The sequence below is a fragment of the Aspergillus pseudodeflectus genome (genome assembly GCF_044049435.1).
Source record: "Aspergillus pseudodeflectus strain CBS 756.74 chromosome Unknown BJX68scaffold_12, whole genome shotgun sequence".
Taxonomy (NCBI): Eukaryota; Fungi; Ascomycota; class Eurotiomycetes; order Eurotiales; family Aspergillaceae; genus Aspergillus; species Aspergillus pseudodeflectus.
Window position 1 is genome coordinate 437,551 of NW_027263788.1, and position 24,109 is coordinate 461,659.

The 24,109-nt window shown below is 52.7% G+C and overlaps 9 protein-coding genes across 9 annotated transcripts; 4 read left to right on the forward strand and 5 right to left on the reverse strand.

Annotated features, from left to right (window-relative positions):
- Nucleotides 1–256: 256 nt before the first annotated feature.
- On the reverse strand, nucleotides 257–2,157 carry BJX68DRAFT_254076 (nucleotide-diphospho-sugar transferase; the record flags this gene model as incomplete). Its single annotated transcript, XM_071042835.1, has 6 exons — nucleotides 257–436; nucleotides 490–855; nucleotides 911–1,005; nucleotides 1,077–1,177; nucleotides 1,210–1,440; nucleotides 2,141–2,157. The coding sequence occupies 6 exons, from the start codon at nucleotides 2,155–2,157 to the stop codon at nucleotides 257–259; spliced, it is 990 nt and encodes a 329-aa protein (XP_070901262.1).
- Nucleotides 2,158–2,473: 316 nt separating this feature from the next.
- BJX68DRAFT_264843 (uncharacterized protein) lies at nucleotides 2,474–3,538 on the forward strand (the record flags this gene model as incomplete). The annotated part of the gene is made up of 1 exon (XM_071045073.1): nucleotides 2,474–3,538. One exon carries the CDS (start codon nucleotides 2,474–2,476, stop codon nucleotides 3,536–3,538), a length of 1,065 nt encoding a protein of 354 aa, XP_070901263.1.
- Nucleotides 3,539–6,862: 3,324 nt separating this feature from the next.
- On the reverse strand, nucleotides 6,863–9,156 carry BJX68DRAFT_254078 (uncharacterized protein; the record flags this gene model as incomplete). Its single annotated transcript, XM_071042836.1, has 2 exons — nucleotides 6,863–8,735; nucleotides 8,786–9,156. The coding sequence occupies 2 exons, from the start codon at nucleotides 9,154–9,156 to the stop codon at nucleotides 6,863–6,865; spliced, it is 2,244 nt and encodes a 747-aa protein (XP_070901264.1).
- Nucleotides 9,157–10,418: 1,262 nt separating this feature from the next.
- Nucleotides 10,419–11,893, forward strand: BJX68DRAFT_264845 (uncharacterized protein; the record flags this gene model as incomplete). Its single annotated transcript, XM_071045074.1, has 4 exons — nucleotides 10,419–10,533; nucleotides 10,590–10,715; nucleotides 10,778–10,846; nucleotides 10,896–11,893. The coding sequence occupies 4 exons, from the start codon at nucleotides 10,419–10,421 to the stop codon at nucleotides 11,891–11,893; spliced, it is 1,308 nt and encodes a 435-aa protein (XP_070901265.1).
- A 90-nt stretch (nucleotides 11,894–11,983) lies between these two features.
- BJX68DRAFT_264846 (rRNA (cytosine-C5-)-methyltransferase RCM1) lies at nucleotides 11,984–13,806 on the reverse strand (the record flags this gene model as incomplete). The annotated part of the gene is made up of 2 exons (XM_071045075.1): nucleotides 11,984–13,495; nucleotides 13,606–13,806. 2 exons carry the CDS (start codon nucleotides 13,804–13,806, stop codon nucleotides 11,984–11,986), a joined length of 1,713 nt encoding a protein of 570 aa, XP_070901266.1.
- Nucleotides 13,807–14,008: 202 nt separating this feature from the next.
- BJX68DRAFT_232803 (GNAT family N-acetyltransferase) lies at nucleotides 14,009–14,881 on the forward strand. The gene has a single exon (XM_071039547.1). The coding sequence runs from the start codon at nucleotides 14,051–14,053 to the stop codon at nucleotides 14,819–14,821; it is 771 nt and encodes a 256-aa protein (XP_070901267.1). The 5' UTR covers nucleotides 14,009–14,050; the 3' UTR covers nucleotides 14,822–14,881.
- A 3-nt stretch (nucleotides 14,882–14,884) lies between these two features.
- BJX68DRAFT_232804 (FYVE zinc finger domain-containing protein) lies at nucleotides 14,885–17,015 on the reverse strand. Its single transcript, XM_071039548.1, has 2 exons — nucleotides 15,918–17,015; nucleotides 14,885–15,707 (listed from the first exon to the last, which is right to left on the reverse strand). Exons 1-2 carry the CDS (start codon nucleotides 16,335–16,337, stop codon nucleotides 15,297–15,299), a joined length of 831 nt encoding a protein of 276 aa, XP_070901268.1. The 5' UTR covers nucleotides 16,338–17,015; the 3' UTR covers nucleotides 14,885–15,296.
- Nucleotides 17,016–20,158: 3,143 nt separating this feature from the next.
- Nucleotides 20,159–21,595, forward strand: BJX68DRAFT_39010 (2-hydroxyacid dehydrogenase). The gene has a single exon (XM_071049087.1). It carries the CDS (start codon nucleotides 20,289–20,291, stop codon nucleotides 21,351–21,353), a length of 1,065 nt encoding a protein of 354 aa, XP_070901269.1. The 5' UTR covers nucleotides 20,159–20,288; the 3' UTR covers nucleotides 21,354–21,595.
- BJX68DRAFT_264850 (uncharacterized protein) lies at nucleotides 21,511–23,795 on the reverse strand (the record flags this gene model as incomplete). Its single annotated transcript, XM_071045076.1, has 4 exons — nucleotides 21,511–22,297; nucleotides 22,346–23,185; nucleotides 23,251–23,414; nucleotides 23,460–23,795. 4 exons carry the CDS (start codon nucleotides 23,793–23,795, stop codon nucleotides 21,511–21,513), a joined length of 2,127 nt encoding a protein of 708 aa, XP_070901270.1.
- Nucleotides 23,796–24,109: the final 314 nt, after the last annotated feature.

Consider the following 24,109-nt stretch of genomic DNA (forward strand, 5'->3'; position numbering starts at 1 on the left):
CATTTATTATCGAGTTGAGTAAAGCCCGTTTACAATGCCCACTGCTCGCTTGAGCGTGCAAGTCTGTTGGCCTGCTGGGTGATCCAGTAACAGTTTTTCTAGGGACCCAAGACGTAAACATGGAGTTTTCAAGCGTAGGCATGGCAGCCTGTCCGGGTTGCGGGGTACCAATCCTGGATTCTAAGGGAGGCTAGTAGTTCAAGCTCGTTTTGGCTTTTTTGTCCTCGAGGTCCAAGCCACAGACATTCTGTTTCGGTCAGCAGTTATTGAAAAAAAAGGCAGAAAGGTAAGAACCAACCCTTCGTCGCGTAGCGAAATCCTCATAAAGTCCTAGCCAGATATCCCGCGCCCGGCAATCCGCCCTCGCTGTCACTGGGTCCATATCGCACACAGGCTGTGTTAGTTCGACATTCCGAGGATTGGCCCGAAACCAGGGCTGAAGTCAATATGTTAGCATTGAAAAATAAATAAAGTCAAGTATAAGATTACCTTTGGAACCGGCCAATCCGAGAAATGGAGATACTTTGTCTCCTGGAGGATCTTTGTGGGATCAAAGATTTCCACGCCATTGCCCATGTAGTTACTGTGGGACTTTAGCCGGAACTCTCGCGTTAGTAACGCATACCCCCGATGCGGTAGAATCTGTGCGGTGTTGTTGTATAAGCGATTCAGAATCTCCATGTCGTACTCTGATGAACCCGCATCAGAGACAGCAGCCATTACACGGTTGAATGCAGACTCGGACGGCTGGAGCAGAAGTACATGGACAGCGAGAGTGTGGTCATTTGGACCAAGCCAATATGCTCGCGGCATGGCCACAGGGCTAGGCGGGAGTAAGAATAATTCGTCCATCGGCTGGAGTTTTAGATATCAGCCCGGCTTAAATTGAACTAGAGGAATGGAAAATAACCTGGAGAATGGTTGCATCCGAGTCTAAATGCAAAACACGCTTATACTGGGTTTGGTTGAATACAAGGAGTTTGGTGTAACTCTCCTTCCACGTAACTGAACGATGATTAGTTTCATCGAGGGCATTAACAGCAGCTGATTCAAAGGGACTATAGATGGAAACGTACATTCAACGCCTTCCCGAATTTGCACCTGAACAGGTACGAGTTTGACCCCATAGTCGTCACGAGCTTTGCGGAGCAGCGAGCCCTCGAGCCCTCGAGCGAATCTTGTTCAGTGGAGAAGCTGTCAGGGTATAACATCAATCGGTCGGCCTTGCTTTTTAAGCGGTCGAGTGTCTCAAAAAGCATCACGGAGTTGCACAAGTAGTTGGTATTGGTGACATATTGCGTGTATGCAAAGTCCGACCAATTGACCTTGTCCGTAATGGTGTCTGGATCACGAGTAGATTGTTCAAGCGCCGAGCTCTGCAATTGTAACAACGTCGAGGCCACGATGAAGAGGAAGACGATGGCCGCAGCAGTTCGCCGCCTGGCTCGCGGCAAACCCAGCCTTGCGTTCATATCCTCAATCTGGCGAGATGAGGTAATATTGGACCTGCAAACAAAACACAACTGAAGCGACGAGAATAAGAGGAATCAAGACATTGGGCGGCAAGCGGGTGGTGGTAGTGCTAAATTCAGGTGTTACTCCCTAAGCGCCCGCCAAGATTAGGTATGTATGCGGCCCAGCGCTTGTGTTGCAGGCACAGGAGATTTCAATTGGAGGAGCGCAAGTATTTTGAACTGCAAAGGGTCCTAGTCGGTTTTTTTCCACCTTCGATTGGAAATTTGGCGTGGAAATCTTTGCACCCTGGCAATTCTCGGTAGTTCCAGCCAACGCATTGCGAGTTATGTGTTTCTAGTCGAAATACGTCAAGCTTCTATTGCTGTACGGTGGAGTGTACTACCTCGACCATGCTTAAGCGCCTGAAGTCTTTGAGTTGACCTCGCCAGCATCTGGTCTTTGGATATTCCCCATGCATCTCCCTGCCTCCCATCACCTCTTCCCTTGATTCTCTGTCCTTATCTTACTGACGTGCTACTTCTTCCATTTACAGCTCTCGATGATTATCTTCCCAGCTGGAGTAGCCGCATTTCTCCTTCTGGGGTTTTGTCGTTGGGCTCTGGCTGCCTCGCCTTTTAACATGACCTGGTCAAGCATGACTTTCGGTCCTGATGGACCATGAAACGCCGTCGAGGTCGGCATAGGGTCGCCTGGCCAGAGAGTCGCCCTGTACCCTGGAGGTGCATGGGAGAGCAAAATCCTCCTGTCTGACACCTGCGCCAATGTCACATTCTCTGCGTTCTGCTACGCCAATAAAGCTGGTGTATTCAATCCTGAAGAGTCTTCAACCTAGGATAACACGTCTATCAATTTCGCTCCGTCTGCAATATCCGGTTGGCAGCCCTATGTACTAGGGGGAACCAGCGCTGTGCCCGTCGGGGCTCTTGCCAGCCGCGCATTTGATTTTATTGACGTTGGAGATCGGAAGGCTATACCCCGGTCTGATTTGGTCGGTATTATGCAGGCCTCCCAGACCTACCCCGGTGGCCAAGAATATCCTCTGCAAGTCGGAGTGCTCTCGCTTGGTGCCCCGACTATCAACCATACATTTGAGATCGACGCGGATATCGATAAACCTGACACCAATGGGACATTTATCACGAGCTGGCTATGGGAGAAAGACATCATCGCGTCTTATTCGTATGGTCTGCACATTGGCTCTCCAACGGTCGACATTCCTGGCAGTCTGATGCTGGGGGGCTATGATAGAAATCGAGTGCTTGGTGACGTTTCTGCCCAGCCCTTCCTGTCAGATGGAAGCCTGCCAATCCAGCTGCTGGATATTGGGCTTGGTGTTGCCGGAGGCGGAGGCTCACCATGGAACTTCTCTAGCAAGACCGGGCTCCTTGCAAAGGGCAATTCCACCCTTGAAACAGGGACTATTGTTCAAGCAAACACTGCGGATCCGTATATATACCTCCCTCAGAGCTCGTGTGACTCTATCGCTGCTGAGTTGCCTCTTTACTACCAGCCAGACTATGGACTTTATTTCTGGAACACGTCCGACCCTCGATACCCCAAGGTTGTTCTTACGCCAAGTTTCATGTACTTCACCTTTACCAAGAACGGCCTGAACAATGAGAACATGACCGTCAACGTCCCTTTCGCATTACTTAGCCTCACCCTTGAGCCTCCACTCATCGCCAATCCAAGCAAATATTTTCCATGCATGGGGACAAACAGCACACAAGCTCTAGGCAGAGCATTCTTCCAAGCCGCGTTTATCGGTGTCAACTGGAACCAGGGCACAGGAAACTGGTTCCTCGCTCAAGCTCCTGGCCCTGGATACTCGGTCACCGTGGACCGGACGAACATTGAAGCACGCGCCTCCACAATCACCGCCTCGAGCAGCAGCTGGGAGGCCAGCTGGTCACGGTACTGGACAGACTTCCCGGCAGGCTCTGACTCCGCCAATCCTCATCCCAATTCCAGCTCTAATACTTCCGGAAACGGATCCATGGCGGTCTATCCACACGCGCAATGGCAGGCATCTATACCGGCTCGGCAGTTGCTGCAGTCGTAGTCATTGTCCTTCTCGTCTGGCTATTTTTCCGTCCTCGTCGCAGGTCGACGTCAAATCCCAAAAATCAACAGATTGCCACCATCGCATCGCCCTTTTCGGGCGTGGCCTTTGGAGTGAATCGCCTCGCTAGGCCGACGGATGTTTACGAGGTAGCTGATAAGCGATACTCGAGGCAGCTAGGTCCTTATGGGATTTTGGATAAGCGGGAGATTCAGCAACGTGGGCCCCATGAGGCAGGGGTGAGCCGGTTCGCCAAGTCGGCGGATGTCTATGAGGTACAGGATAAGTGGTATTCGCGGCAGCTGGGCCCCCAGGAGCTTCCTGGGAGGTATTCTCGGCGAGATGGGCCGTTTGAGCTTATGTGATGATGTACTTTGGTGTGATCTTGTCATTCATGTTGACCATCGCATGATCACCGCCGACCGACTTACAACCCAGCTCCTTACATCCTTCCCGGCCGACTTTGAAGGAGTCAGCCAATTTGGACACATTATTCCCCGCATACAAACTTCGCCGACCAGGAGCTGCCGCTTTGTTCGTGGACCTGGAAGTGTTTGACCATCAAAGTTGGCCTCACCATCCACAGTACAACCCCCATGTCGCCAGACGGAAGACGATAAGTATCAATGGTCAAGCGGCCAAACTCTTTAGTTCTGAAAGAATCCTGCGGGAAAAGATTCTCTCCCAGTGATGAGTGTAGCCCGGCTTTAGAGGTAGATGATATGAGTCGCTTTGCCGAATTGGTTGCCTAGTGGTAATGCACTATGTATTTCTAGCTGAGTGCGAACCATCATCAATGGGGTTTGCCCTCATATCTATTGGTAATTCTCTTCCTGAGCCAAAACGTTTTGAAATACGTCGATCAAAAGGACCAAATTTCGCCTCACGAACACGACCAAAGTTGCGACTATACCATTCAACTGCCTCTTTATCCGTGCAATAATCACGGATATCATTATCAACTTCAAGGTATCCTGCCATCAGAGATACCCATGACTTTAGTGACTGGCTCCATGCAGAGAAACCAGTCATTGTTTCTTCATCAATTGCAGCCTTGACGAAGCTTTCCACTAGTGCCTGTTCTAGCGGGTAGTGCAAGTTTTCGTAAGTGTTGAATCGACCTGTTGGTGCTGTATCACTTGTTTCAGTCGAAGAGCAGGGGATACCATGAAAGAGGTGCGCAAAGGAGTCTGGAAACAAGTTCAGTTGCAGGCCTTTATCTGCCGGATCACCAAGTGGATAATCAAATACTGCACGAGACTGGTCTAAGCGTGTATAGCCAGCGTTTATCTCATCCAGCACCTGCTGTGGATTGGGATGGTCTTCGAGAATTTCGGGAGGAGGTTTGCGATTAGGAGCACTTCGATGGAATCCTGCGCTCTCGAGTCTTTTGATTGCATCTGTGTAGTCGTCGTCTTGCAGCACAACCATGGAGGACTACAGAGACAGGACATGGTTAGCAAGAACAAGTAAGGGTTCGATTTTGGTGAGGGTACACATTACCCCAACGACGATCGGAACACCTAGATAGCACATGGCGAGCGCTCCCCAGGGGATGAAAGGGAGAGGCTGAAGTATCTTACTGAGTCTCATTGAGAGCACGTCAGGTTCAGTCTCTCGTGGGCGCCTAAACATTACTGTAATCGTAGCCCCGATCCTGTCTGGCTTATCTTGAGAGGACGCGGTGTTTTTGTGGAGCAAACAAAGAACGAGAGAGGGGATCTGCGGGGTGCTATGGCGACTTGGACCATGATTTTCTGTCTGGGGCTGAGAGAGAGGGCCCAGCGCAACCAGAGTAATCCTTTGAATTCGGCAACCAGGATAATGCCTTTGGCGCTGTTCCCAAGGGCTTTTCCGCCAGGCTATATCTCCTGCTTGAGTCTACATAGCCGACACCCTAGACCCGTCATGTAGAGTTCTGTCGCACTTTACCGTTGAATGATCAGATTGCGTGGCCCATATTACGCTGCTCACTGCTTCCTGCCACATGTTATGACTGTACTACCATCTAACCAGGGAGCTTCGCGTTACTACAATAACAATTTTTTGACCGGTGTGTTATAACATAGCACCAATGTCTGATGGAACGCTCAACAGGAGGCAATGCGATGACCACCTCCTCCAAGCATCCGACAAAAATGATATCGCCGAAGTCCACCGTCTGCTAGAATCCCGCGTTCTCCCAGTGGCCGCCGCGATTCATATCCCGCTCTGTCACCCTTGTCCAAGGCAGTGGGCCTAGGGCGCCTCGAGATCATGTCCATACTGTTCCAACACAAAGTGAAGCCTGACGAGGACAAATTAGGGAATACAGATATCCGCCTCGCCGTGAGCAACGGGGACGCTGTGGTCTTGCAATTGCTGCTGGATTATTGGAAGGACGAGGGATATTGACTCTTCAACCCTGCTTTAGGCGAGAATCCCGTCCACACTGCCGCGGAGAGCGGGAATCTGAGTGCCTCAAGCTGTTGCAGGCAGCGGGACTAGATATCAATTATACACGTCTATTTTTAGGGATGACAACCCTGCGTTATGCGTATCAGTGCAAGCTTGCTCGCGGGTCTGACATTGTCTAGTATCTACTCCAGTCCGAGTCTGGTACTGCTGACATGAATGCGGCAACAAAGCTTGAGCAGGGGCCACCACTGGCTCGCAGTGAGCGCAGGGAACGGCGATATGTTATCGGGGCTTCTCGAGGCCTCGCCACCGCCGGATCTTGGACTGCGGAATCGCCTCGGGCAGACAATCTTGCATGCAGCCGCGTCTTACTGTCCACTATTAGTCCTGCAGATGCTGGTCTCAGCTGGTGCAGATACCCACGCGCGGAGTAAGACCAAGCCGTCCATATTACATTGTGCGGTCAAGGCCGGTCGGCTCGATTCACTTAGGCGGTTGGCATAGAATTGGGGAGACCCGCGGATGGAACGGTGAGTGTGTCCCAGCCTCGCGGACCAGGAAGAAGGCGAACTGGAGCTCAGACTGCGGTTTTCTTTCGGTGACGCTGTGGAACAAAGGAAAGAAGAACAAGGCAAGCTGAGATGAGTTTGTCAAACCGGAGGCTCTGAGGGATCGAGAACTGACTTACTTCAATTGCATCATCTAAGCATGGCTGAATCTTCTACGGGACTGAAAGAGGGGAATGAGAAGGCGGTCATGGCGGAGTCGCGCAGAGTTCAGCACAATTTTGTGAGCAACTTTTGTTTTTCATAAGGTATAAGGATAATCATCGGAAGAATAGGTACAGGTATAAACACATAGGATATCAGAACAACCGCAGCGCTCAGTCGTCAGTCATACACTCACAATTACAGTAAACAAAGAAGCTCAGAGACGTGCAACGGCAGTGGCCAGATCCATCGTCTTCGCAATGTTGCGACTGATATAGTCTGCAATACCCATATTCGTGATCATGGGGTTGACGCCACTGGCACTTGGGAAGATCGATGCATCAACCACATACAGCCCCTTGGTACCCCAGACTTGGCCCTGCGGGTCCACAACGCTATATCGAGGGTTCGTGCCCATGCGGCAACTTCCCATCTGATGAGCACTGGCCCACATCACCTTGTCCGACGTCTTTGGTGCCTTGCGTCGGAGTTCGTCGATCCATGCCGTAATCGCCGGGCTGTTGACTCCATCGGGGCCGTTTGGTGAATCATCCGCTGGCCGAATGAACGGTGGCATGTCGCGGTACGATGTGTGGATTTCTTTGGCTCCGGAAATGTAAGAGATCTTGGCGCTAGCAATCAACGCGTCGATCATGTGCTGGCGATCGAAGGAAGAGACGCTGTAATCAATTCGAGGTCGTCCGTCGTTTGAGTCTGGGTAGACTCGTCCCGGATCTCGGTCTCTGACAAGAGTGATAAATCCAGCAGAACGGGACAGTTTGGCCGCTTGGAGCTTGTAGTCCAAACCGTCGCGCCAGGTGTATATGGGAAGGATTGCTGCCGGAAGCATGGCGACTCCTTCGATTTTAGCGCCGTGACCCTGTCCGTCACTGTCTTCGAACTCGTTGACGACGGCGGTCAAGCAGGCCCCTTCCCATGGGCGGAGGGTCTCATCGAACACGGCAGTTGCGATAGCGACAGGATGGAGATGAAGGTTCCTGCCAATATTCGCGTTCTTGATGCCGCTTCGTAGTAGCAATAGAGGACTATGCAGGGAACCACCGGAGACGACAACTTTCTTCGCCCGGATAATGACCTTCCGTTTGACCGCCCCAACCCCAGAGACTCCAAAGTGTGCATCACGAGAGACCCATGTGCCCAGCACGCCAGACGCAACCTTTCCGGCCTTCTTCTTGGAGAAGAGAACCCGCTCCACGTTAAACCCTTCGATGAAAGTGGCACCGGCATTGGCAGCGTCCACGAGGAAGGTCTCCACCGGCCCCTTCTTCCCACGCGAGTGACAGCCCAGTGTGCAGTGTCCACAGTAGTGAGTCTCACCACCGGTGTTCTGTGGCACAGCCTTTGCAGAATAACCGAGTTTCCGAGCGCCCTCGAGGATCATGCGATTGGCCTTGTTGTGGTTGGTAAATTCAGCGCTGACGCCCATGCGCTCACAAACACGATCCAAGCTGTTCTGGAACTCGAGCGATGTAAAAAAGGGAAGGCCCCGGTTAGCCCATTCGCGGCGTACATAGCCTTGTGTTTGGAGCGAAGCGGACCAGTTGACGGTACCGCCACCACCCCAAGTTGAGCCGTACAGCACACCCATGGAGCCTTCATCATTGGTGACTGCGCCGGCTGAGTCGAAAAGGTTGTTAAAGCCCTCATTCGGCCTCATGGGGAATTGTCGTGGTGAGAACGAGTATCCTTTCTCGACGACTATTACCCTCTTGCCGGCCTCTGCCAAGTTTTTGGCTGCTACACTGCCACCACAGCCGCTCCCAATAATGATGACATCGGTTTCGATCATCTCGGGCTTCTGGCCTGGTGGGAATTGCAGGAACTCATATTGGAATCCGTCTTTCGGGGTGCCGAAAACGGGAACATGAGGGGCGCCAACGGTGGGATAGAGAGTTGGGCTGAACGTAACCCACATCTTCTTGAACATGCCAACAAGACCCCGATAGAAGGCGCGCACGGGCGGTAGGCGAGAGTCTGCCCAGCTCTGAAAAATCTGTTCCCGAACGTAGAAGGGTTGATCTTGGATGGGCGTCATCGAGCCGGTCAGAAGCAGGGAGCCAGCGCGGGTACTAGTCGCCGTTGTAAGTAGCTGCAAAGAAAGACTAGTGCAGGTACGTACTTCAGGGCAGTCAAAACCATGCTCAAGCCATTTCTCCCCTCTTGGTGCACATATTCAGTGAAAAGGCGCTGCAGTGCCTGGCGAACTTCGGGAATGGAGGTCAAGTTCTCTTCCAGATACTGTGTGGCGAGAGTACTGGCATCAGGACCAGGAATGCCAGCCTTGAGAGTTTCGAGGGCAACGTCTAGTTTTGCTTGAGGGACGACCTTTGTAGACCGCGACTTGCGAGCTCTGGGGCCCCGCACGGATGGGATGACGGTATCAGCTAGTGACAGAAGGGTCTTCCATTGCAAGTCGCTGAAGACCTGCTCGGTGGAGACGGGAGCAAGAGGGGCGACGGAGGGACTGAAAGAGACGAGTTCTTCAGCCATGGCGGACGTCGACGGCGAGCAATCACTCGACCACGTAGGTAACCTAAAGATAACCAAACGAAGGACTGGAGAATGATAGAAGCGAGTTCTTGAAAGCCGCTGTGGGAGAGGAAGAGGAGGCAGCGAGGGAGGGGAGAAGAAATGTTATAGAAGATCGTCAACCGCGCCGAGGGCACTTTCCCCGGAATGGTGGAGAGCTCATCGAAGCAGCAGGAACGCTTGTGTCGTCGACGGGTTGAGACTCGAGGCAGGAGCGATCCAGCCGGAAAGGGCAGTGCTTGCGAAACTTGGGACGCGCCGGGGGCAGCGGCATCAGTAGCTTCCAGAGTGGGCAGAGCTTTAATCCGTACGATGGGAGAACCCGAGGCTCTTTTCGCATCTTCAGCCAATTTTTCGGGCACTTCTCCAGTCAAAGAGGGGTGTTTTGGATAAGATTGGAACCACATGGCACCTCAACCGAGGCTGGATGGCTGAAAAGGGATCAAGCCATCGCTTGTCTGCCAGTCAGGGCAACCCGATCGCCGAGAACTGCTCCCAGGTAGTCTTTCAACTGTGGAGCGACGCGGGGAAGGGGGCGATGGATAGATTGCTTCCAGCCGAGCACCCAGCGGAACCATGTGAAGGCGCGACTTGCACTCTGCGTATTCCAGAAGTACTGGTTGACGAGACGGTGGAATTGCTTGAGTCAGGCCATCAGCCTCATGGTCAACGTCCACTGATTCCAGGCCTTGAGCTCTTGAGTGTGGAGTTGGTGCAGGACCGTGGCTGAAAACCGGTCGAGAGCCACTAGCCACGAAGACAGAGCTCAAGGAGCCTAAAATGAAGAATCCAGCTTCGTCTTTGCACTGACTTACCTCGAGTGTCAGCTTCTCTCGGCTGATGCCTTGAGAAGAGCTTTTGAGAGATGCGCAACTGGAACGATGGACGGTCGGAGTGAAAATGCCGGACTCCGATTGCCCGTGACTTTTTCCCAGTTGGAGATCTCCAGCTCAAGCTCCAGCTCCAGCTCCAACTTCGTTTTCTCCTCATCTCTGCGCCGACGGAGCTTCTCATGACTTACGGTTTCATTCTCAATCAGATAATGCGCGCAAACTAATACTACAATTGCACTCTTGCAGCCGCCCGTCCACTACTGCGACTACGAACCCTCGGATCGTCACTTTTATGCGGTCGCGTTGACAATTCCCCGCACCTCTGCCTTCAAAACCACAAAGCTTCCGAAAAAGAAGATTGTTTCAGCAAACTTGGGCGACAACCGCACAATGACGGCAGAACAGAGCTCCCCGTCTGATTGCACTCTCCCTCGCGAGAAGGTCTTCTCCATCCAGATTGGCACCGAGCTCTTCCGCCTCTCAGGCGCCTCGATTGCTTCCGATGGTTAGTTGGATCCCTGGTCGCATACGGTAATTCTCATGGTGATGGTTGTTATTGAGCTCCCTCGTACTTTTCCCGATTCTTCGAAGATCAAATGAGCCAGAACCCCGATGGGAACAACATCCGAACTTTATACATCGACCGCGACCCAGTCACTTTTCAAGAGATAGCCCGGCATCTGCAAGGTATGATCGCACCAGGCTGTGTCTAAAATAGCAAAGCACCAGCTGATATTCTGGTTCATTAGGATACCACTGCCAACCTAAAGATGGAGCGGAATTCGTGAAGCTATTCGCCGACTCGCAATTCTATAGCCGTACGTTCGCAACACTAAACAATTTCTGCAAATGACTGATTCGCATTAGTACCGCGATTAATGTCACAATTGTTCGAGTCCCAAATCGTCATACAAATCGGCGATCGCCATTTTCAAATCGCCCGCGACATCTTCTCGGGGTCTGGTGACTGTCCAAACTTTTTCTCTCTCGGCTTCGGGGCCTTCTTCGCCTCCCCCGCCGAAGTCTTTCCCGGCCTTGACAGGCGCGGTCTTCTACGGCCTCCAGCAATTGTGCCCCCGAGTGTCCCCAACAGGTCTGGCGACGTCTTTGCGCAAATCGTCCACCTTCTTCGCGGCTATCCCCTCCATATCGAGAATGAGAACCAACGGGCCGAACTCTTGCGCGATTGTCGCTACTTTCACCTTCGCGGACTCGAGCAGAAGCTTATTCCACATCACATAAGCTTCAACCCCGTTCGTCGGCGATCCGAAATCATACTCCGCCTTGAAGATGTCCGCCGGTCAGGCGTCAGCGTCGAAACGTCCGGAGTTAACGGCAATGATTTGATCGTTACATATGCACGTCCTTTCGCCGATGATTCACCTAATGACCTCGTCCTTGAAATCGGCGGTGAAAACACCGTCATAGACCCTCGAACAATGCGACCGACATTTCTTAACTCTGCAAAGGCGCGCATTACCAGCCTCCTCCAGGTTATTCTCGACAAAAAGAACAGTCAGACCCAGAAATCAGCCAGTACCACAGAGCATTCGATTCGTGTGCAAATAAACGAGGAGACGGATTTAGTGATTGACGATGAGCAGCAGACTGGCTACACACATGAGTCTACTTCAGATGAACCGCAGGCAAAGCGCAGGCGTGTCGAGAGCCCGGGGTTAGGATCCGGATCAGGGTCATCTGATATTAGCAGTTCCTGGATTGTGCGGAATGGCCATTGGCGAATCTCATTACGTCCTGAGTCAACGCCGGGGGCCAGTGCGGAGTTCGTCATGGTAGCTGTCAAGCTAGACGTGTACACCAGTCAGCGGATGCGGAACAAGCGACAGGCTTTCTTAGGCTCATAAGGCGCTTTTTGATGGGAATTTGAAGATACCATACCATTCTAGTTATAGATATTTACAGTTCAACAACTAATTTGCCTATATCGGCCTGTTCTAATCAGAGAATCCTTCCCATTCATCATCCTCCTGATCCTCGTCCTCGTCTTCTCGAGAACCAGAAACTGTAGGATTTCCCCTCCGCTTGGCAGCATCATCCTCACCATCGATCTCACAATCCCCATCCCTCACAAACCCCACAACAAAGAACCCCCCCGTCCCCTCCTCATCCCCAGGCCAACATCTCAAACACCCCTGCAACTCCTCCTCACTCAACTCAACCTCCCGCCGCTCCCCATCCTTCCCTTCCTCCGTCTTAATCCCCCTATGCTCCCAGTTCCTCAGACCAGCGGGCTGCTCATCCCTCCGGAGAACCCTCCACCCGCGCCTCCGCGCAATATCGGAATCCAGAACCCGCCGCACAACGGCCTCGTTCTCGATTATGTGGATCGAGCACGTGCTGTAGGAGATGTGGGTTGCCGCAGGGAAGGAGAGTGCGTGCGTTACGATGCGGGTTTGGAGGTTTGAGAGTTTGAGGAGGCGCTCTGTGTTCATTGGTTCGGATGTGCTGGGAGTGTCGTTTTCGTCTGTTGCGGAGACAGATGTTGGGGTTTGGAGTTGGGTTTGAGTTGCAGTGGTAGTGGCAGTGGAGGCCTCGTTGCGTTTCCGCTTCTTGCTCTGGTTTCCTTTCTTCGTGGGTGTCGGGGCCGACTTTCCGGCTGGGAGAATGAGGGTCGGGACGTCATCGCGGCCGATGATACCGCTTCCAGAGCAGGACGGGTCAAGGAGGAGGCCGGTCACATCCTCGAAGCGAGGATCCTCAGGGTCTAGTGCTAGAAAGTCCTGACCCGGTAGCACCGTAACGAGTCTATCGGCGCCAGCCGTCGCGACCATCTTCTGAAGCGTCTTTGCTCGGACGGCAGAGGCATCCATCGAGATGATCTTCGACGAAACGTTCCTCCGCCCTGTGGCATTCGCGCGCGCCTTGTACAACAGCGAAGCCATATGCGTCGTCTTGTTCCCAGGTGCCGCACACCCATCTACCAGATCACCCTTCTCCCAGTCCTCGCCGAGAAGCATATACGCCGGAAAACAAGACGCCTTGTCCTGCAAAATGATCTCGCCATTCTTGTACGCCGGCGACGTCGAGAAATCGACTCCAGGCGCAACGGCAAGCAGATCCGGGATATGCGGGTCCACGCGCATACGCTTCTGCTTCTCGTCGCCGCCAACCACGAGCTCGTCTAGTGTGTCGACGGTCTGGAACGAGGCGAACGTCGTCTTGAGCTGGTCCTCCATTGTCGTTCGGACATTGTTAATGCGCACCCAGCGTGGGTATACTGCACTGGCACTGGAGCCTTGGAAAGCGAGCTTCTCGCGCCGAACTGCCTCCTTGAGCTCCGGGATCGTCGCGCAACTGCGCCGGACGCGCGCTTTTGTGAATTCAGCCTTTAGTCGGATCTTGTGTCTTTCAACGGCTTGACGGAGGGGGTGCGTTGCCGTCGCGGCGATGCCATTCTTCGCGAGGAGGTGGTCGTGTACGAGGAGGAGGGCGAGGAGTGGAGTGAGCTGTTCAGGTATTCTTGGTCAGTCAGCAGGACTCTTTCTGCGCTTCGCTGGTCGAGCACACAATCGGGGAAGAGTGAGTGAAAAAAGTGATAAAGATGGGGCGTAGAAACCTTGGGTTCAAGTTTCAGGATCCCCGCATTATCAATCACCTCTTTGAGGAGGATGTCCCATTTCGCAGCCTCTACGACGAGCGCGTAGACTTGAGCCGGAGAGGCTTTGAGGGTGCGTGAGTTGTAGAGGCGGGATTTGAATGAGCCGCCGGTAGATGCGGGGGCTGTTAAGACGCCAACGGCGTCATAATACAGCGACATCAAGGCGAGGGATGGCCGAGGTGCGGTGCTTCTGATGGTGTGCGGAGAAGAAACGGTCGACAAAAAAATCCCCCGATGGAGAGAGAAATTGTTGTGGTTTGCACTGTTTGTCCCGGCCTCTCTCCGATTTCTGATAAGCTTATCGAACCCCTCCAGATAAGATCTCCAATTCTCCCAGTCCCCTGTTTTGAACTACAAAAAGAGCCACTGAACATAGATCCTCGCACAAAAGCCATCCCACAAAATGCCCTCCTCGAACCCCCTCCTCACAACTGCAAAATTCACGACAACCCGCATCCCACCCCCGGGCCCCGATACAACCCTCACACTACCAACGCGCACAGTCCCCTTCCCCTACGACAACCCGATGGCGCTCAACGACGCCCTAGCCGTACGCCTCGAAGTCTTCGTCGACGAACAGAAATGCGCCGCGGAGTTTGAGCTCGACGACGACGATTCCCGGAGTTGGCATTGGGTTCTATACGATGAGAATGCGCTGGTTCCTGGTGTGAAGAGCGCGGTGAAGTTGCCCGTTGCGGTTATAAGGCTTGTGCCGCCGCCGCATGCGCCGCATGCGCCGCATGCGTATGAGGGTGGGCACGGGGATGGGAGTAATGGGGATGGGAACGGGAATGGGTTAGTCGACGGGGTAGCGAAATACGACTTAGAACACGAACAGTATATCAAGTTCGGGCGCGTGGCTGTTCTCGCGGCCTATCGCGGGTTAGGGCTTGCGAGACGGCTTATGGAGACGGGGATGAAGTGGGCGGAGGAAAATGCCGGGGAGATTAATCGGGAGCTTGCGGAGGTTGTTGAGGGGAGGAAGGAAACGGAGGCGGAGGCGGAGGCGGAGCCCGTTCCTGTGCCTGTGTGGAAGGGATTGGCGCTTGTGCATGCGCAGGTGGATGTAGAGAAGATGTATGGGCGGCTTGGGTTTGTGACGGATGAGAGTATGGGGACGTGGGTTGAGGAAGGGATTGATCATGTTGGGATGTGGAAGCGTTTGAACGTGTAGGGCCGATGCTACGTCTTCCCGAGTTGTATATACCCATGATTACGATAGAATATAGAAGAGCAGTTTGCTTGCAGTCTGAATTATCATTAACGCCTCTATAGACCGAAACTAGGCTGGTAGCATCTCAGATCATAACGCCATTTGAAAAGCAGCAAAAATCAGCAAGAAAATGTAGAATCATAACAGGGTATCCTGAGCGATGGAACGAAGAGCAAATTAATAAGCCTCCCACATCTATGATCAAGCACAGCATTAAAGGGAAGCCTCGCGGAGGTCGCAGAGAAGCAGGATATCCGTAAAAGCATCAGAAAGCCGACGTAACTCCAGGTAGATGACAAAAGCTGTAGCGAAAGCCCAGGTAGATGGGAGAAAATCGTTCTAAAACATGTGTGGTTGAAGTGAAGAGAAATTGTGGTCGGCGAGCCTCATCAGTCAATGTGAGACCGCATTCGAGTCGAATGGTAAGGTTGGTCGTTTAGAAGGTGCTCCAATTCCAGCCCCGAGGGACACTGGCGGCAATCTCCTGACCAGGTGTTGTAGGCGCAGACTTCCGACCATCTGCTACCGGGGTATCAAGAGAGTCAGTAGAGGTGCGCCCGCTAGGGTTGTTGGTATCATCATCCTGAGTGTCGATCTGGTGCTGAATCTTGTTGAGTCGGTCGGTGCGAGCCTCTTCCCAGCGCTGGTAGGCACTCCAGCAGAGGTCGCAGGCCCGAGAAGGAACGCCCTCTGGGTGGAAGCGCGCAGCCTGGTCGAGGGGAACCATGTGGGGAGTGTGAGACGAGCAGAAGACGTGACCGCAATGGCGACAGTGATGGCGACGGAGGAAGAGACCAAATGAGGAACGGCAGGTGGGAGAGTCGCAGCTCGAAGAAGCAGAGTCCGCCTAAAGTTTGCATGTCAGCGGGTGTTTCGAGAAAGGTAACACAGTTGGTGGGCTATGACGCATGATATGATCAAGTCGACGGTGTAGATCACGCAAGATTTCGCAAACCGTTGGCTGACGGGAGGGGCCGGATGCACGCACGCAACCGGGGCAGTATAAAGTCTACCCAAGCGCCCGAGCGAAGGATGAAAATAATTAAATTCGGCTTACCTTCCAGTGATCCCTAGTTGGGAGGCCAGTAACCTCGCCGAGGTCTTCATGCTTCATCCATTCGTCCTCAGCCAGCTTGCTGATACCGCCGCTGTTGACGCTCTCCAAAGTGGGGCGACGAGGGACGGGCTCGTTCGTCTCCCCGTCATTCAAGCTGTCTAGAGAGCCGTGCATGCTGCGGGGAGGGGTAGGCGGTGATGGCTTCGATGGCCGCTCAGTCGGGCGGAGCGCAGCAGGGACATAGAGGGGTGCCTTGGGAGGTCGGAGCTGTCTGGTCTGAAGGGGAAGATACTGCTGGCGAGGAGAGGTGGGCGAGTTGTTGGCGGGAGTGCTCGCTCCAGAGTTGATAGGAGAGGGGTGGCCATAGACAGAGATCTGGTTGACGGGCTGGACGGGCGCAGTCATAACGTGGGTGGCCATGTTGTGTTATGTTGTGTTGGTAGATCGTAGAAAAGAGTTGGAAGTGTTGTGTTGCGGAGAGCGGAGAGAAGAGCTGGGGTATACAAAGCCCAGCAAGTGAATCGTGAATTAATTATTAGTATTGGCCGAGTGGAGAGTGAATCGATAGAGCTAGCAGAGGTGATGTAGGCATAAACACATTGCTGGGAGGAGTGGCGAGGGTCGGTTGAATAGAGTTCGATATGACGCTGATGATGTTTATTCGATCTCCGGAGAGTTGCTACCACGGGAAATAGTCGCGTGGAGAGTGTGGGCAAGGACGAGAGGACAGGACGGCTGAACCTCAGTCTGTTGGAGGGGATGTATAACTGACGGCAGGAATGCATTCACCTTAATAGGATTCGTGGACGAGCAGCGAGGGCGACTTTTGCCATGCGCCTGTGGAGCAAGATTTGCGCTAACAGATGGAGTCGCCGCTAATCCTTCAGAGTTGCTTCTCGTCGCGCGAACGGAGAAAGCAAGTCCTGGCTATACGAATGAGACTCGACGAATAATAATGAGGCTACGGAGGAGAGGAAAAGTCCCGAAGGAACGCTGCCGGTGGAGCCGTTACCGCTCTTTATCTCATTTCATACAGGCAGAGTTGACGCTTGGGTGATTCTCGGGTAATAACTGGACGATAAGTTGGAGAGCAAGTGTCTCACAGAAGTGTCTCTTATCGCAATAATCCAGATTATTACTCTGCTGAGAACGGAATGTTAGGCAGTTACATCTACACGGAGCAGCATCCCAACTTGGAGGAGCCATGGCAAACGAGCGTCTCGATGCGGCGCGGCTTTTTACCGAGGAAATGAGCGGGCGAGTGGTTGGACGGGATCTGGTCTAAAATTACTTGCTGCTTGGAGCTGTCTCTGAGGATGATCCTTCTCGGCACATTACTATTCCCTTCCCCTTACCATTATTGAGATCCTCCCCTCCAGCAATCAAAGCAATCAAAGCAATCAAAACTAGCAGAGTGTGAATCACATTAATGAAGCGTAGACACACTTGTTTGGTGCTGTTGTTACACCATCAAGGGCGGTTCATGCAGGGATGCCCCTCGTCCAGTCCCCATTCTGCGAAGTCATCATGACAACACCCCTGCCACCCCAGACCGCCTTTTGACCCCCCAAGCGGTTCTACCCATCCGGCCACTCAGCGGCCAGCACCGGGCTGCCGTCTAGTTGCCCACGATTTACAGATTTACTACTCTGTTGCTACTTTGTCTGGAGTAACATCATCTCGAATCATCCTTGGTAGCTCAGCTTGACAGATCAAGTGGCAACGGTTGAGTAACCTCGTTCATCAACGCCTCAAGACCCAGCGGCAAAACACGATGACTTTCCCCTTCAAGCGATCCCCATCTTCTCCCCGAATCGCCGAATCCACACTCTCGCACGAAAAGGATCGCTTCCTAGCCTAAGCGCTTGGCGTCACAGTAATCCCGGCGATCCTTATTGGCAACGGGACTGCAGTTGATGGCTCCATCGAGCTCGTCTCCCATCGTGATGACCCACCTGCTGGCCCGTTCTGGCTCGCTCCTCGTCTACATGGAATCGACCATGGATCCGTCGGCGATGGGTCGCGGAAGCGTTCACGAGAATCCTCGGGAGGTTTGACCACCACGAAAACCCAGGGAGCAACCACCAAGACAATAAAACGGAGATGTGCATATGCTCCCGACGGTAGCCGGCTAGTTTGGTGGTCAGCAAATATGCCTCCCTTGCAAGAGAGTCTAGCGGTGACAAGAGGACCTGAAACTGAACTACCGAGATGCTGCCCGGCCGTCCGTCTGAGGTAAAGTTCAACATGCGCGTCGCGGGGCTCACCACCAATCATCGCTGAGCACGGCCCTTTCCAGCCTGTCGGGCTCGATGAATCTCGCCTCCAGATTGGCCGTCGAACTCCTTATCGCAGGGCTCTGATTTGTCTTCAGTCGTCTGCCGCCGCCCTGCAGTGCCTGCACGGACAGATGCCGAAGCTTTTTCGTGGCGGATTACATAACGGATTCGCTGCGCTCACCTGAACAGGTCTAGCACGGAGGGGCCAATCTCCAGCAGAGCGCGAATCAGCCGAATCTCGCGCTGTGGAAGCACTGTCGAATATTCTAGCGACCCAGAATCGAAACGTCTCCGAGGGGGTGATCCACCGAACTATCGCCGCCGCGTCGCCGATGGGCCTTATCAGCGCCTTCCACGAGTACAGAATCTCAACGGTTTCAAACCTCGGCCACAAGAACAGGAGGAAATCGCCGGTCCCAAGATTTCGCCGTCTCAGTCTCACGCCTCGCCACCTCCTGAACGCCAGTAGTGATGTTCTGCAGCTGGCAGCTACAGCTTTGCTGACTAGTAGCTGATAGCTTCATTCACAACGGCTGCGCCAAGCCTGGAGAACCCCTGACCTTCCCCAGCTTACAAAGAGCCGGGCAGACCGAAAACACTTTGCCACCACCAAACATTCGTCATAGCACAGGGAACAACAAAAGTATAATGTACTGTGCGGAGTATAGCACCATTCTAAAACGGTCTCTATCGTCCTATGCAAGTTTCAAGGTTGAGCTTGAGACCGAGCTGAAGGAAACCGGTTCTGAAGCCATAGCTAAAGTGAACGACCAACCAGATAAGCGGCTAGTTTTCGTGGCTTTTTATCTTGCATCTTCGCAGATGCGCCCAGGCCTAGCTTCAGGCCGGATCTCTCAACCGGCTCGATACCATCACATGATATGAGACTGTGGACAGCCTCAGCGGAATATGCATTCCGCGTGACTGGAGATCGACAATGGAGGTTCAGCTCTGAGACTCTGGACTTCTCCAGTGCGATGCACACCAGGGGCAAAACGGCCTGTCTCTCACCAATAGCCTGGCCAGGAAAAAGGTACACATACCTCAGATGTTGATGCCTAGCACCTCACATCCTATGTATGCAGAGTGCAGACCTGCATGCATATCGAGGCGCATTCTAAACCTTACGGAGTACACCTCACCCAACCGCGTCTCGCAGGGAAATAAGTACCATCCCTCCCAAGTGGAATATCGATATATCCAGGGCCAAGCCGATACGTACATATTTGGCTTATCTACTCCTTCGTACCACATACCTGACCCTGGCGTCTATGCGTTATCTGCATATTACACCGCATCGCGGATCATTGATGGAGCATGTCCCAGGTGCATGGGTCTCACATCATTTGTCCGACACAGATACGAGGCCGAGCTGGAGGATAGGACGTGTCGTACCACACGTCGCTTGATCCAGAGTCTCTGAAACAGGTGAATCTTTCCATCCAGACTCCATTCATCCCTTGACCATGCGCTTCAATGTCGAATACGAGGCTCAACAACCTGACTCGACTACCACGTATGCCCTTGACACGGCAAAGCAAAAATCATTAGTTGCTGTTTACAATTCCACCTGTGCGACAGAACTAATAGCTACGATAATTGAAGGAATATATACGATCATTATTGGAAGCATTGTTGAATATCCAATGATATGGTAGCATATTGTACAGTAGCCACACTGCTGATATTGCACAATATATTAGTTTGTTCAACCATCAACCTACACAACATTGAGCATCTTTCTATCTTACACAACTCTAATAAACAGAGCCAAGACTTCGGAATCAAGGCAGATTTCAGCCTAAATCTCTTTTCATGGTTGTTGATTTGATCGCCAAGTTATAGACTGCGGCGCGACCCTATATCAGGAAAGTAGAAGACGTCATGAAGTATAAACAACACCATAAAAGTACCCTTGGCATCCTGCAACCATCAGCCCATCGCCCATCCCGACCCCGCAATCTACAACCTACGTTTCTGTAGCTTTAATCATCTGTAAAAACTCTGGTTGGAGTTGTACTTTCCATTAATATCGAAACGTCCAAGTCTATCTCTACCTCTATCAAGGTAGGCGGGATATCCAGCAACAAAAATGACCCTCAAGCTCGCCGTCTACAGCGCAAAGTCCTACGACAGGACATACCTCGACTTGGTCCTCGCCTCCGACCACGCAGACCTCTGCAGCATAACCTACCACCCGTTCCCGCTCTCGCTCGAAACCGTGCCCCTCGCCCAGGGCAGCACCGCAGTCTGCGCCTTTGTGAACGACACGCTCGACGCCCCCGTCCTCCGCACTTTACGCAGCATCGGCGTCCGCGCGATCCTCCTCCGCTGCGCGGGGTTCAACAACGTCGACCTCCCCGTCGCCGAGGAACTGGGCCTCTTCGTCGCGAACGTCCCCTCGTATTCGCCCGAGGCTGTCGCGGAATTCACGATTGCGCTGCTGCAGACGCTGAATCGGAATATCCACCGGGCATATAATCGGGTGCGGGAGGGGAATTTTAATCTCGAGGGGTTTCTGGGCATCACGCTTTATGGGAAGACGGTGGGGATTATTGGCGTGGGACGGATTGGGCTTGCGCTTGCGAAGATTGTCCGGGGTTTTGGGTGTCGGTTGATTGCGTCGGATCCAAAGCCCGGATTGAGTCCTGAGGAGTTTCGCGATGGGTATGGAGGGGAGTTTGTGGATTTGGATACATTGCTGAAGGAGGCGGATATTGTTTCGTTGCATTGTCCGTTGACCCGGGGGACGAAGCATATTATCTCCACGGAGAACCTGGGGAAGATGAAGCGTGGAGCGTTGTTGGTGAATACGTCGCGCGGGTCGCTGGTTGATACCAAGGCGGCGATTGAGGCGCTCAAGTCGGGACAGTTGGGTGGGTTGGCGCTCGATGTGTATGAGGAGGAAGGGGCGTGGTTTTACAATGACCACTCGCAGGAGATCATCCATGATGATACGCTGATGCGGTTGATGACGTTCCCGAATGCGCTTGTGTGTGGGCACCAGGCGTTCTTCACGCGCGAGGCATTGACAGAGATTGCGGCGACGACGTTGGCGAATCTGGAGGATTGGCTTGCGCAGAGGCCTTGCAAGAATTCGTTGGTTAGGGAGGGCCATCTGGTTGTTCCCGAGGGGAAGGAGCCTGTTCGGATTTAGCTGCTCTCCCAGATATCTGGTTCAGGGGCCACTGCTTTTAATCAGAGTGTAGCAGGTCGCTTGCTGAGCACTCGATGTGCACGTAACAGGAACCGATCGATTGGGCAATTCACGCTGGAAACGTGATTTACAAATATGAATGTATTGCGAGGCCGGATCATCGATACATCTGACCAGGCTCAGGCATATCGAGCTCATCAGAAGTAAACGTGCAATGCCCTATATCACCCGAAACCGGCACAGACCCCCACTTGACAGGTAGAAACTCCATTTCCTCCTCGGGCTGCAACTTCTGGCCGTCCTCATGCAGATTGGGGTCATACTTTGGATGGCACGCTGCCGCAATCACCAAACTGCAGCTCCCGGCAACGACCATCGCTGACGGAAGACGTCGGGTGCATATCCATATCAGACAGGCAAACATAACCACACCGATGACGATTGCAATAACAATGGCCACGGGGTTGTATCCACACATATTCAGGTCAGACTCCGGATCCCTGACCCATTCCTGGTTGATGTCTGTGTACGCCTCGACGCCCACAAGGAATAGGCTTTGGGAAATGAGCCAGTGGAGGATTGCAGAGCATGTCATGAGTGGAATAGCGTAGCGGTATGGTAGCGAGAGGAAATAGTCGCTCCGCTGGGCGGATTGGGGGTTCCAGGAGACGCGGACCCCCTTTCGTGAGAGAGCATATCTGCTCCATTCTGTGGCAAGAGCCATGCTCGTTAAGACACTGTTGAAGGCGAAGTATAATAATGAAAATACAAGTTGTGGTATATTAGCAATAATGGTATTGCCAATCAAAGAGGATGGCCACTTGTCGGCTTTGATCAGGGCTTGCGGGCTTATAGAGCCAAATGCAGCGTCCCATATCTCTTTGCCGTCCTTCGAATTGGCGTACATCAAAAGGATCGCGCAAAAGCCGATTGAAATTATCCAGCTATTGTAGATTGTGAGTCACATGTCTCGCAGAGCAAAGGGTACGTACGAAAGGAAAAGCATCACCCATACACGGCCAGAGACCGCGTATGCTTTCCTCCTTTGTTTCTCCGAGTATGCCCGAGAGTCGTAATTCGGCCTAGCCATGCCATCCGTAGTTGAGTCTCTGAGTCGATGAGGAGCTTTCTTCAAGCCCCATCTGGGCACCAAGCACTGGCCGAGGGTATATTTGTCGGGTTGGCGCAGAAAGGAGGCGATGGCGTCACCAGTAGTCAGGATAGGCCATTCCGCCATGCTGATGATTATACAGCAGATGATAGTTAGTTTAAAAGCATTGACGACGATAACACTGATCGTCAGCGGCAGCGAATACTGCAGCTTGCAGGTCTCGCGCAACTTCACGCTGAGACAGAAGTCCACACGCCGACTATGGGCTGGTTCTGGAACCGGCAACCACTTTTGGTCCACAACAACAGTCCAGTTGTTGTTCTCCGCCCGAGACTTGATGTCGGGTATCAAGCTGGGGCAGTTATACCGATTCGACGGACAAATCCAGCTGTATGGGCTGGCTGAAATAAAGGGGTCATATACCTCCTGGATGCCAATCGAGTCGTAGTGGTTGGTCGTATTTACATCCTCTGTAATGAGCAGTAAATCGCCGTGTTTCGATTGATACGTCGTTGCGTAGGCATTAATGCACTTGACGTTATCCATTATCTCAAGTGTTTTGTCTTTTGCTGCTTGGTAAAGCCTCTCAAAAGCAGCGGCTTCTGCAGCGCTCTGTTGGGATACCACAAGGTCGTCTATATTCTTGGTTTCAAGAGAGTAGTGACCGGCAAATACACCGTACGGATAGGCTCCAGTAGCCGAAAAGATTGTTGAGTTATACCTGAGCACAGTGTAAGTCATCAGACGAGAGGGCCGTGTAAATGAAGCTGTTTGCTGAGAGCTCACATGAGGTGCAAAGGAGTTGAGGAGAGGGCGAGGCATATCCACATAATCGACCGCCGCTTGGATAAGTGGAAAAGATTTCGAACGCTGGGCACACCAATATCAAGCCAATTTCCTTGTTCATGTGCCTTATCAATATCCTTCCTGGTGGGAGCACACAGGCATTGCTACATAGGTTAGCAGAGTCCCCTAACAGGAAATATTTCGCTTACCATGGTGTAGTTGCTAGCAGCTAGGAGAGTGGTGCTAAGTATATTGATCAGGAGGTGTAGCCCTGTGCTCAGTTGTTTCACTCGATCGCAGTCGCCTTCATACAGGGTCCCGCGGTCGCCTTCGACATGATGCCTCGCAACTGCCCATAGCAAAAACCCAAGGTTAAACGAGAGGACGATGATGCAGGCGGCTGCTGCCAGGAAAAGGGTAAACCTCCACCCAGTATACCATCTGTAAAGTCGACCTCTTTTGTCCGGATTCGGGCTTTGAGGGCGGGTCTCGCCCTCGTTAATCAAGGGCAATTCATAAGTGTCCTGAGAAAGCCGATTCGACATCTTGCCTCAATCGGTCACAGAGCCTAGTTGTCGTAAGAAAAGGGTTCGCTGCGGACAACGATGGATGCCTTGTCACCGCATGCATAGATATATGGAGCAAAGCCACAGTGAGTGCATCACCCTAGCAGAGAGGTTAAGGCAATTCCTCAGGATCTACATCCTGGCATGGGGCGATGGGGCCGAAACTGCGCCAAGAGGAATTAGCACCTAGCGACTTTGCCTAGATCACAGTTAAAAAACACGCCTCTCGTCTTGTCGGTTTGGTTATTTTTGTACATACTGTCATTACGTAGAGCCCAGCGAAAAACCAGGGT

Excerpts from the sequence above, each read along its gene's own strand:
- BJX68DRAFT_232804 (XM_071039548.1), bottom strand. The coding sequence starts at position 16,337 with ATGGCCACCCACGTTATGACTGCGCCCGTCCAGCCCGTCAACCAGATC. Across the intron at positions 15,708-15,917 it reads CAACTAGGGATCACTGGAAG|GCGGACTCTGCTTCTTCGAG; the intron begins GTAAGCCGAATT and ends TGCAAACTTTAG.
- BJX68DRAFT_39010 (XM_071049087.1), top strand. The coding sequence starts at position 20,289 with ATGACCCTCAAGCTCGCCGTCTACAGCGCAAAGTCCTACGACAGGACA.
- BJX68DRAFT_232803 (XM_071039547.1), top strand. The coding sequence starts at position 14,051 with ATGCCCTCCTCGAACCCCCTCCTCACAACTGCAAAATTCACGACAACC.